The sequence below is a fragment of the Betta splendens genome, chromosome 11, assembly GCF_900634795.4.
Source record: "Betta splendens chromosome 11, fBetSpl5.4, whole genome shotgun sequence".
Lineage (NCBI taxonomy): Eukaryota > Metazoa > Chordata > Actinopteri > Anabantiformes > Osphronemidae > Betta > Betta splendens.
The window spans coordinates 13547416-13560244 of record NC_040891.2 but is presented as its reverse complement, the minus strand read 5'-3'; the positions used below and the strand labels follow the sequence as shown (position 1 = coordinate 13560244).

Sequence of the window (12829 nt, the reverse complement as noted above, 5' to 3'; positions counted from 1 at the left end):
CAAGACCTAGACCGGGTGGAAATTTAGAGAAAAACATACCGTTTCCGGGGACCCCGAATGCAACTCTGGTAATTCCTGGTCATGGGCACTGAGCTCAGGTACAAATGTATAGTTTGGGATAAAATAGGAAACTAACTTTGAGTCGAGACTGTTTTTGCGCATAGGTTTTTAAAGCGTATGCATGACCGCCTCTTCTTATCTGCAGTTGGCCAATGTGTTTACTTTTATTTGGGCAAAGAACCAGATAATATTCCAGATAAATGCGTGTAACGACTTTTTAATTGCTTCGTGTCATTTCGGAAATGTCGACTGATCTTAAAACGTCTACTTATCCGATGGAATCCCATGATAAATTAATTCATTTACGTCACTGAAAACTATTCATCTTCTCAGTGCAGTTGGGGAATGTCAGCAAGAAGAGATTATAATAACAGAACACGGAAAGGAAATACACAAAATTATAAGCTAAACATTTTTCCTCCATAACTGGACTTATTTTGGTAAATAGTGCAGCTTAAGAGGAGCAGATGTAAAAAACAGAAATGCACTTTATTCAAGTACATGCTTAACTTCTTTTTGACATTAGGAGTCATTTATTTAGGGAACAAACTATCAAAACCAAAAGAAAATAAAACTATTTTTTGCACATGAATCAAAATGAAAAGGAGATCAGTTGAGGGTAAACCTTTTACTCTGGTAAATGCAGTAGCATGTGAAATGACATGAAGACAAGAAATTCTCAGTGTTCAAGCAAAATGAGGTAGTGAACTGAACGTGCCGACTGTTTGTTCTGTTTTTTTCAGCCCAGCTGTAGTCTGGGCGTGAAACACATCACTGCAGGTTGTAGATGTGGGTACTGATGAGCATGCTTTGTGCTTTGGCCCAGCAGGCAGCACTGGCAGCGGGCTGGAGAACGCAAACTCTGCATTATTGATCTTCACACGTGTTCCCTTCTTCAACCACAAACTGCACCTAAGCACCGTAGGAATTATCAGGTACAAGTTGAACAACTTATTTAATGTATAGAAAAACAAACATTCACAAATGACTGCAAAGTAAAGTCTCAAAATGTGAATACCCTACAATTATATTTCAATGGATAAAAAGTTCTTTTTTAAGTCTCTCTATATATAATACATAAGAACAAACAGGGTGTTTTACAATGTTTTAAATGTCTGTAATGGTTTGCATAAGTTTTATTCAGTTGATTCCAATTTCTTTACTGTCATCAATCAGCATAGAAAAATGTCTGCTATTCCCCAGGTCCAAGCCCGTCTTGGTCAGACTGCTTATGGGACTTCCTGCAGCGCTCACTCTGTCCATGCCCGCAGCCAGAGGGTGAAGCTGGGACATGCCCCGGTTCTGAATCACTGCGATCTCATTGTTCTTCATGGCCAGGCTGTTGGTGATAGCTGTCGCGTAGCGGTTCCAGAACCCAGGATCCACGTTCATCGCTCGAGCTGCCAGGTCTTTCTGAAACATCTCCCCGAACTTCACCGCCTCTCCGCCCAGCAGCGCCATGGGGTTGTCCACCGTCAGGCGCCGGCCTCGCCGCGCGGGTGCGTTGTTCCACATGTGGGTTCCCATGTGAACCTGAGAAAATATGTAGTATAAAATTAAAAATATTCAACTTTAAACCAAATTCTTATTTTTTGTGGGATCAACTCTAAAACAGTAAGTACAGTAAGTTAATTTTTGAACTGGACAATAAAAAGTCTCTACAGGTATTTACTAAATGAGTAGTACTTTCATGGATTCTAAAAAAAAGTCAAATATTTTGCTTGTTCTACTTTCACATGTACATTTATCATCATTTTCACTTTTATTTTACTACAGTTTACAAACTGATTTATCAATCAATTAATTTAGAAAATAAATAAATAAATAAATAAATAAATACAATTATAATAACTATTATTAAATAAGGAAGTATTCAATTTATACTGTACACAATATTATACACAGGACAAATACTGTAAAATGCTGCACAGCTCCACAGTTAAAATTTACTCATAGTGGAAGCATTAAGATTTAAATTCTCATTACATTTAATGTCAGCTGGAATCCTAACAAAAGAAGCCTTCATTCACCTTCAGATTGCCCTTGGTGGTGAAAGCTCTGCCGCAGATGGAGCAGACGAACGGCTTCTCCCCGGTGTGTGTCCTCTCGTGGATCTGCAGAGCGCTGGCCGAGGAGAAGTTCTTCCCACACGCGCTGCAGTTGTGCTGCTTGGGCGTCCGTCGAGGCGGCGCGGGGCCGAGCAGCGAGGTCATCCCCGGGCTGCCGGCGGCCGGATACGCCGGGGGGATGTGGGAGCTCCCCGCAGGATGCGGGCCCTCGCTGGGGTTGTTTGGCTGCTGGCTGCCGTTCACTTCGGTCTTTATGAGGCCCGACGACACGCTGGTGCCCAGGCTGGGAATGCTTGGACCTGTGGCCGGAACAGAAGAGCAGGAGAGTCAAGGATCTCCCTCCCGACTACACTACGTTAGGTCGGATTGCGCCGTATGCAGCACGCCAGACCCACCTTTCTCTCTGCTCAGCTGGAACAGCAGGCTGTACGGCGTCTCCTCTTTCACGCATATTTTTCCGGACTGGAGTCCTCTCAGATCCTGGGCTGCAGAGGTGGGAGACTCCATCTGCTCCCTCTTCACCGAGGCCAAAAGCTCTTGGGCTTTTGGCCCACTGTTGTTCTCTGCGTGTAATTTGAGCGTCACGCCTTCCGAGTCCGACAGTTGGGGCGACCGGGAAGATTCCACCACACTCGGGCTTTGACCACTGCGATTCTCCGATAAAGCACATTTAATATTGAGATGGCTGCCGTCATTGAAACCATTTGCCAGCGACTTGATGCCAAAGGAATGGTTTAGGTTTACAGTGGAGTCAATCATCCGCATTTGGTTCTCCAGAGCCGCTAAACTGGAATCAGTAAAGGATTTAGGCGGGGAATCGCAACCAAAGACCAGAGGTTTAGATGGACTCCCACCCTCCTCCAAAGTTTCTATTTCCTCTCCTTCATTCTCATCCTCCATTGACATATCATCAGTCAGGTCGTTGCCGTTGCTGCTGAGGCTGTCGAAGTTCTTCTCGTTCATGGACGCATTCCCGTCGTTCTCCTGCAGTCCGTCCTCCAGGGTTGTGTCTGGAATCTGCCCGACCATGTGCATGCGGATGTGCTTCTGCAGAACCACGGCGTTGGTGAACTTCTTCTGGCAGATTGGACACGAGTGCTGCACCTGGACCGGGGGGTTTTCCCTGTGAACGCCAATGTGGGTCTTCAGGTTGCCTTTGGTGGTGAACGCCCGGCCACACACCTTGCACTTAAAGGGCCTCTCGCCGGTGTGGATGCGGTAGTGCATCTTCAGCGCGCTCTGGCAGCTGAGGACGCGGTGACAGAGGATGCACTGGTTGGGGTCCGTGATCTTTTTGTCGATATTCTCCACCAGCTGCTGGAGCTTGGACGTTTCAGACGTCTCCATGGAGTCCAGGAGGCCTGCTGACGGGAATTTTGTCTCCTCTGAGTTGAATGAGAGGGGAGGGGAGCTGGGGGCGGGGGAAGCCGAGGCGGCGGGCTCAGGTGTGGTGGCCGCGGACGGGACGGCAGTGCCGGTTACCTCTGTCACCGGATTGGCTCTCAGGCTCAGTGTGCAGCTTTGTGGCAGGTGTACTCCCTCTGCTTTCAGTATATGGGATGCTTCTGTCTCACGGTTAAACTGTGGAGCCTCTGAAACAGGAGAGAAATGAGCCTCACTGCTTCTGTGGTTAGGCGACAAAGATATACATTCACCAGAAGCTGGCTGGTAGGGAGATCTAGCAGATGGTGTTACACTTACAGGGTCATTCAAGCCTCCAATACTGGTAATACTGGAGGAGAGCGGAAGACCCAGGGAGGCGGGCAGCGCTGCTACAACAGGTTTGCTATCCAGCCATGACGAGACAGGCTTTTCTGGAGGGATGGACATTCCGTAGGGAATCCCGGAGCTGGTTGGCACATTGTCTAGATATTCTGGCACCGGGTACGGGTTCATCTGAACATGAGGATACTTCTCTTTATGTCGCTGAAAGTGCACCTTCAAGTTCCCCTTCGTGGAAAAGCGATTGCCACAGATGTTGCATTTGAAAGGCCGCTCTCCGGTGTGGGAGCGCAGGTGGATCTGCAGAGCGCTGTCGCTGCCAAACACTTTGGCACAGAACCGGCATTTGTGTTTGAAGAAGGGCTCCTCTGGGCTGGGCTTCGCCTCGAATAAGGACGCACTAGGCAGCTTCCCCTTCCGGTGCTTCATCAGGGCGGCGAGCGGGTCGAGTGCGTTGGCTGTGGCGGCGATGCTCGCCAAGGGATTGGGGAAGATGACGCTGCTGGGGGGGCTCTGAGGTAGAAACGGCAGGCTGGAGGACGAGCTGAGGAGGCTGCTGTGCCCCAGAGGCAGCGGGCTGCACGAGCCCGGCGTCTGACTGCAGCCAATGCTGCTGGGGAGGGAGCCTGTGTACGCGGGCAGCAACGCGGGGACGCTGCTGCTGGACATGGATGGGGTGGAATTTTCGGAGGAGGCCGAGGTACAAGTGCTGTCTCTAAAGGCGGTCTGCCCACATTCAGCGTGTGGGGGGGTGTTTTGTGACTTCTCAAGCACAGACGATAATGCAACCGAGGCCTGTCCGTTGATAGCAGAGGGCATGGTACCTGACAGGGGGAGGATGGAGGGGGGGACGACGCCTGGGGAGGGGAACGGGTTGGGGGCCAGAGCCAGCGACCTGGACGCGGGGTTTAAAGCCGCCTGGGTCGGCTGCCTGTTGATGGTGGCGACCTGGCTGCAGATCTGCTCGATGAGCTGCAGCTGATGGACCTGCTGCTGCTGCAGAGCCAACAGGTGCTGCAGGATCACGGGGATGGCGGCCGACGCCGCCTTCCCCGCCGTGCCGCTGCTGCTGATGCCCTGGGAGAACTGGGCCACAGCCACCCTGGTGCTGTGGAGGATCTCCAGCGTCACGTTGGTGCTGGGCATGTGGTAGCCGCCGGGGGCCGACCCCTGGGGGGGGGCCGACTCCGCTGGAGTCCGGTCTGGGGGCTGGGGGCTTGTGGGGTGTTTGTCCTGCGGGTGATGCTCCAGCTCCATGGCCTCGTCCGGCTCCCTGCCTTCCTCCAGGCTGTCGCTGTCGTTCACCAGCGTCTCTCCCAGCTCGTAGCCAGCGTCCGTGGACTCGGCTGCAGACGAGTCGCTGGAGGCTGAGCTGGGACCCGGAGACGGCCCCAGAGGAGACTCCTCGGGAGCCGGCGTGCAGCCGCTATCCTTCACTATCAGCACCACAGGCTCCTCAGTGCAGACGTTCTGGTGCTCCCTCAGTTCGGCCCAAGTGAAGAACTCGGCACAGCATCTGTCACAGATGCGTGTGCCTTCGGCGCCTGCGTGCTCCTCCTCCCGGTCGGAACCTTCCACGACGCCTAAAGAGAAAACAACAGGGCCGTGAACGCACAATCAATTGTTTATAGAGTGATTCAATCCTCCTCAATGACACAGACATGAAGGAAACTGCACTAAAGGGGGGAATTAGGTTAAGTTCAACCTACAGACAAAAGTGATGTAGAGATAATGACGATTAAATAAAAGTGCAGTATTGTCATACACGTTAGTTTTTGCTGTGAGCCTCATGTTTTCAGATGTCAATCCTCTTTCAGAAAAATCCATAAAGCTCAGTGATGCTTCTTGACCTTCTGACCTGTGGTTCAGACAACGAAAGTCCCTCCAGAATATTGACTTTCTGTGCATTCATACATTTCAGTGTGTGACGTCTTCAGTTGTCTTGACACGTGTTGGTCAAAAAGTACAACACTTATTTTTAGTTTTACTCAGACTCCAGATGCAGACGGTTACGGGTCAGAACCACTACGAGCTCTGTCCATCGACTCGGCTTAATTGCTTAACGCTACTTCTCATGTTCAGTCTCATAAACATTCTTATCTTTTCCCATTTCAAGACAAAAACAGATTAAACAAATCTGAATTAACAACAAACAACTGGAAGTTAATTAAAGTAGAATAAAGGACAAAGTCTAGAGAAAACCATTTAAAGACACGGACGCCTCTGTTGGTGCGACAGAACCCACGGATCGTTTCGATTTAGGTTAATGTGTAGAAGCTGCAAACATCACTCGTAATGTGTATCTAACACATTTGACATCTTGAATTGACAGCGCGCCTTTTTTACACGACAGCTTCCTTTTGTCCTAATTCAGGAGCTTCTTTGTGAAAAGATCTTAGACTTTAGTTGTTGTTGCATCTGTTCAGGCTCTGCCCCATTAGGAAACAGACAGCGATACCAGATGGAAACATTTGGGCAAATCAATAGTGAATTATTTGTTACGGCTTCTCTGGACTAATTTAAGAATAACAATTTATAAGGCACCAGAAGTGGAAAGGTGACTTTAGGTGCGTATTCATAATAAGTGACATATATAAGTACATTTTGTTCTATTTTGGTTTGTAGTTTGGCAAATATTTTTCAAAACAGTTGTGTAGTTTCTGTGTAGTTGTTTGTATGTGGATTCAGTACAATCACAGCTCTCACTATATGTTTCACCACATAAAGGATTTTGTTAACGTGCACAAGCTCCAAAATGACCTTTCGGGTATTTTAATTATATGAACTCGTCATCAAACGATGTCTGTGTTACGCATTAAACTACTTTCATTTTAAACTTCTTGGTGTCTGACACCGTGAAAACTGCAGGAAAGACGAGTGAAGCCGTTGAGTGAGTAAAATCTACTTCAAAGTCGAACTGGTCACAAGTAAATAATCGGTGGTTGTCTCACCAAGTGGGTGGTCTGAACATCACCAAGCAGCGCTTCAGCAAACACTGGAGCGAGGGGGAAAAAACACTTTGTCTGTTTGAGCTCGCATTTTGTCTGGGCTTTGCAAGATTTGCTTACAATAAAAACAAAGGCGAGATCAGTTTGCGATTTGGCTGCCAAACATAATAACACCGATAGGAATTTATTTAAAAATGTCACTCTCACTCGGTTCAGGACGCTTGGAGCAGAGAACAGATTTATGTCTGTTTCTTGCTGTGTGGTTTGGCGGCGAGAGGAGAGGGGGGACTCGTGGAGCGGCAGCTGAGAGAAGCTGCTGGACTCTCTGTGACTCTGTGCGTGACCTCTGGGCTCTGAGGGCAGCGCTTCAGATGTACTAATTGTATTATGATCCAGACGTGAAGCACTTGCCCCTCGAAGGCAGCGCTGACAAAGGTTAAGTCAGCCGCTGAATCAAAGCTCAGGCTGTGGGAGGGCCCGCGTGAGCAGGGCCTCTTCACAACACAACCTTCACAGTCGCAAATAGGAAAGTGTCGTGATATGAGAGATCAGGCTGAATCCTGGTCGCTACAGGCCTTTTGTTTTAAATAAACACTGGATAAAAGGCTTGAATATAATGAACACAAATCATATTTTACCATTTAGCTTTTTTACACTTTATTTGAAGCTCTCTCTCTGAGATGTTACAGTACCGCAGCCAAATTTAATTTAAAATTCTGTCAATTTTAAAAAGGAGACTTTGTCACTTTGATAAACAAGAGCAGATTTGATTCATTGCTCGGCTGATAAAAGGTTGGATAACATCCAGGACCTGAGGAGTAAATTAAATAAATTATATGCATTTAAAAATATTAAATACCATCAAGGCCTCTGAAGTATCAGCTACTGGTTACAAATAATTTGGTCAAACGTTAATAGTAATAAATGTCGACCCTGGGAAATATTTAATCTGATCTATTTGTTTGATCATATTCATCTGTTCGCATGTTGTAAATAAATCAAGCTGCTCATTGAGAAACAGACGTCGCTGTGCGTGTGAAGACACTATCACAATTATGAAGTTAAGGAGCCATCCTCATTTTGGATTTTTTTTATTCTTGTCGATGTCATCATTGATTTAAAAAAGTGGCAAAAAGTCCTCGAACAACAAATAACAAATATCATTCTAATCTGAATCTGGATAAATAAAATAAATGATCTGTGTTTGAGAAGTTGCTACTTCCTTGAGTTGATTCTATATTTTGGTGGATTTTAACGATTAATTTCAGGTCGTGTCTTGTTTATCCTCGATGTCAATAAATCTGTAGAATTTAGTTTAAATATAAGAATTCTGGTTTTGGTGCATATGGGCCCTGCGACGTGTGGCTCCCTGTGGTTTAATGTTGTTTCCATTTAATAAGATACAAAACTAATTCAACCGTCCTGCTCCTGACCTGATCGGCTGTTTCTTTTAGATTAAGAATGTTTAATTTGTAAAAGAGAAAAGAAAAGAAAACTAAAATATAAATATACAACTAAGAATCGAGCACAATGGGGAAAGTAACCGAACCAGATTAAATTGGTTCGGTTCCTGTTTGACGGATGCGACCCCTTGAAACTCCAGATGAAAGTGTTCTTAAACGACTCCGGTGGTCCGTCAGACGGAGCCGTAATGAACAGACACCTACCCCGTCTGTCGGCGGCTCCGCGCCGCGGCGCCTCCTCGTCCGCCCGGAGGTGCTGCGGCTTGGCTTGCTTGCGTCGGGACATGTTGATCCTTCTGTGCGACTCGCCGCTGCCTTTCGCCGAACCATCTACAAGCAGCGAATGGGACCGTTCGGAGGGAGCGGGCTCGGTGAAATAAGCGAATGGAGGCTGGTGGAGGTGCCCGCGTGCAGATTGCGCATGTCAGTGTAATTATGATGGAGGAAGGATAATGCTTTTACGACTCTCGCTGCCCTTCGCTGGGCGATTGGCTGCGCTCCAGCCAACTCTCCCCAGATATGGAAATGAGGGATGGGGTTTAATAATAATTTGTTCACTTCCTGTCCGGTGCGCGAGCGCTTTTACGCACAACGACGACGACGCAGTCCGACTCCAAGTCCGGAGTGTCTCGTGCGTTTGGAGCAGCCTCGGCTTTCAGCTCACGGTCAGCTGCTGCATCTTGTATCATCCCTGAAGGAACGGCGTCTTTTTGGGTGAGGTGGTGAAAAGGCACCACTGTGACCAGACTTCCCAGTCTGCGGGTGGATGGACGCACCACTATCGGGGAAGTTATTCTTCTTCTGTTCAGCCTCAAAGGTCCACAATACGCGCACTGGGAGAGGTAGTTGCGAAGTGTGAAATCACCACAGATCCATGTCCTCCGGATGGAGTGCGCGCGTGAAGTCAAACTTTGTGCGCAAAGCGCGCGTGCGGTCCTCGGACGCCGTCGGTTCCGCGTCGGAAGTGCGACTCCTCGGCTCGCGCGAGGCACCGGCGCGCTCCTCGCTGCCTCCGCCTCCGACCATCGCAGACGCCCTGCGGCCGCCCGCGATAGGCTGCTGCCGGGACGCCGGGAGGTGTCGGAGCCCGTGCTTCAGCTCCAACGACCTCCCACAAGTTGGCGCCACGGCGGACTGGAAAAGGGCTCTGGAAAAGAAGTGCTCCTGTAGGTGATGAGCGGGGATGCGCGGAACCTGAACCCGAGGGCGTTCAATCACAACACCGGCCTTGACTTCACGTTTGATCACTTTAACTGAAGTCAAACATCAGAGTATGGAAAGCGAGGCTCCCTTTCCACAGGCTGTAGCACACTTCACCACAGCCCTGATCCCCTTCACCAGCATTGTCCCACAACTTGTAATTATGTGGTATTAAAGATGCAGCTGCACGAGGACAGAATCAGCTGTTGATAATTGGAAGTCCTGCACAACGGCCTATCGATCGCTGTGTCTCCTTCCCTCTGCCACGCAGAGATAAGGAGGCCCGGCCCCCGCTGGAATATCATTCCTTCTGGCCTATCAGGTTCCCACAGACTTATGATGAATAGCCAGCGCGGCCGCGGCGCTTATCTGGAAACTCAACCCTCCTTGATTCGATATCGATTCTTTGTAACCGGCGTCGGCACACAAAATCAAACCAGCAACCACTTGACCATGATCTCTTCCAGATTGTAACTGGGCTGCACCGCGGCGGACTCCAGTCGCAGCCACGGGCACCACTTGAGTTCACGCGGAAGTGTTGTGTGTCCCAGCGGCACGTGTGTGGAGCTGGAGCTGCGAAAAGAAAATTAGTTCAACAACAGATTTTTATACAATGAAGGAAGTCCCGTCAGGTTCTAATTTCTAAATTTGGCATTTTAGCTCAGACACGATCTTCAAACTTTACTTTATGTGCACAATCCTGCACCAGTCATTTACCACCGAGGCTGAAGTGTCCATAAAAGAGGAAACTGAGTTTGCAGAACTGACAATGAAAATTAGCAGAGCGGATTCAGTGGCCGCTGAGCGGAGCAGCAGATACAGCACCGGCCCGGCTGCTGGTGCCGGCTGAGGAATGCGAGCTCGGCCGCAGCAGAATGGGGCTCAGATGGAGATATGACATGCTAATGGCTAATGGCTAACGGCTAATGGCTAATGGCTAATGGCCGCTGACCCTGCTCTGCCGTCAGCTACAGGACGAAAAGCAGCAGAAAACATCTGGTAAACGCTTCCAAAGTGGATAAAGAGGGAAAGGAATTCCCCGAGGTTCCCTTAGCCTCAGTGTGAGGGAAGTGGGGCCATTTTACATGTAAAGAGTCACTTAGCCAACATGAAATGTCCTTCAACTCATCAAACAGCCTTCACAAGCTGCTGCTGCTCAGCCAAACGCTGCTCTTGTGCCCAAACCTGCCTTTAAACACGTCAGACTTTAAGGGGAATCTGTGAGGGAACCAACCACTCCTGTCCTCTCATTTAGCGCATGGGTTTTAAAATATTTATCCCGTCCAGCTAATATTTTTATTAGCCATCACCATTCAGCAGTTCGTCTGATATTACGGGCTGTTGTTGACGTGTGGGGGAGCTCAGCCTCTGACCAGTGAATAGAGTGGCTGAGAGCCACAGGCTGCAGCTGTAAGTTATGTGTCGGTGGCGCCCACTGCTTCATTTGATTTACTTTTCAATGAAAGCCACTGGATAATAACATTTTAAAAAATATACCGTTCCTGCGGGAGGCTGGAGGGTGGCAGTGTGTTTAGCCCTCCACCAGCAGCTCCGTGATACGGAATAGATTTAAAGGAATTACGCTCACTCAGGCTCTGTTTCCTCATATAATCACACAAAAGGATTTTTCTTGAAGATGATCATAAATCACAGGCTGGATCAATACAACGGCCTGGGCTGCACCGGGCTGATAACACAATCAATACGGGGTATTTGGATTTTAATTAATACATGACAGCGCCTCAGCCCTGGAACAGTGACATATGACCTCAAACCCCTTTGAAATACGTCCTGCCGAGTATCACAGGCCGCCCTGATGTTTGCTACAGCTCATCAGACGTCGATGTGATCCAGTACCTGAGGAACCGCAGGAGCGAGAGAGGGAGGATGGAGGGGGCAAGTAAAAGCAGAGATAAAAGAGGGGCCGCTGTCTGCAGCCACTACAGCTGTGGTGCTCATCATGACAATTGTTTTATTGTCCAATCACAGCTGGAGCCCACCGCTGTGTGACCGCTTAGAATGTGGGGCCAGCGGGGGGGGTGGGGGGTCCAACACGGGGCCCGCGCCCCCCGCCCCCCGCATAGATGTGCCCCTGTGCTCGCAGCGCGCTGACGATGACACGTTCCAGCGCAGCTTGTGTGCGTTGCTGCTGTCGCCTCCATCCTCACCCGCTCCATCCTCACCCGCCTCCATCCTCACCCGCCTCCACTCTCACCCGCCTCCATCCTCACCCCGCCTCCACTCTCACCCGCTCCATCCTCACCCGCTCCATCCTCACCCGCCTCCATCCTCACCCCGCTCAATCCTCACCCGCTCCATCCTCACCCCCCGCCATCCTCACCCGCCTCCATCCTCACCCCTGCCATCCTCACCCGCTCAATCCTCACCCGCCTCCATCCTCACCCCGCTCCATCCTCACCCGCCTCAATCCTCACCCGCCTCCATCCTCACCCGCTCAATCCTCACCCGCCTCCATCCTCACCCGCTCCATCCTCACCCGCCTCAATCCTCACCCGCCTCCATCCTCACCCGCTCCATCCTCACCCGCTCCATCCTCACCCGCCTCCATCCTCACCCGCCTCCATCGCCAGCACCGGCGCGGAGGCTCGGACCCCGACAGCATCCCAATATCCAAAACCTTCACTCAGCAGTTATTGCAGCCGAATGGAACCGGGGCCTTCATCCCAAAACACAAAGCAAAAGGAGAGGAGACCAAAAAGAAATCAGAAGTGAAGCTGCGGCCCTACGAGTGCAGCCTGTGCGGGAAGAAAGTCATCTGGAAAGACAGCTTCCTCAGGCATCAGGCGCGATGCGAGAGACTGGCCTGCAGCTCCTCAGGTCACAGTAACAATGCGAGCGCTGCGGCAGCAGATACTGAGGATGGCTACGGCTACGGGTGTGATGATGGCGAGGCCTTCCTCACCACCGCAGGACAGGTTAAAGTGGAGGAGGTGGACTTTCGCAGTGAGATGGAGGGCAGGATGGGGGGTCTGTTGGGCAGCGTGCCCGGCATCATGAACGAGCTGAGAACACAGTCGCAGCACCTGGACACCGGCAGCCATGTTTTTAAAGAGGAGGCCAGTGAGAGCTTTAGTGGAAATTAAATGTTAATGTGAAACTGCACTTAAACTGTACACGGATCCCGGCTGGGTCACATGAGTGAGGTTTCTCTCCAGTGTGAACTCACCTCGATTCTCTACAGACAGAGCACAGTCATTTGAATCACGACTTTAAACGTATGTGGGCACAAAGTGTTAAAGGCTCCTCTGAGCAGATGTTTTTGTTTTGGTCCTAGAAAAAAGGTACAATCATGCTTCGTTCAGGTGAGTTTATAGTCTTTGCAGTTTAATGTTACGTCTTGTTTAGT

General features: G+C 49.7%; 1 protein-coding gene across 1 annotated transcript; it reads right to left on the bottom strand.

Moving 5' to 3' along the window:
* Nucleotides 1-998: 998 nt before the first annotated feature.
* Nucleotides 999-9901, bottom strand: sall3b (spalt-like transcription factor 3b). Its single transcript, XM_029166603.3, has 4 exons — nt 8467-9901; nt 2525-5434; nt 2091-2428; nt 999-1593 (listed from the first exon to the last, which is right to left on the bottom strand). Exons 1-4 carry the CDS (start codon nt 8546-8548, stop codon nt 1201-1203), a joined length of 3723 nt encoding a protein of 1240 aa, XP_029022436.1. The 5' UTR covers nt 8549-9901; the 3' UTR covers nt 999-1200.
* Between the last annotated feature and the right edge of the window lie 2928 nt (nt 9902-12829).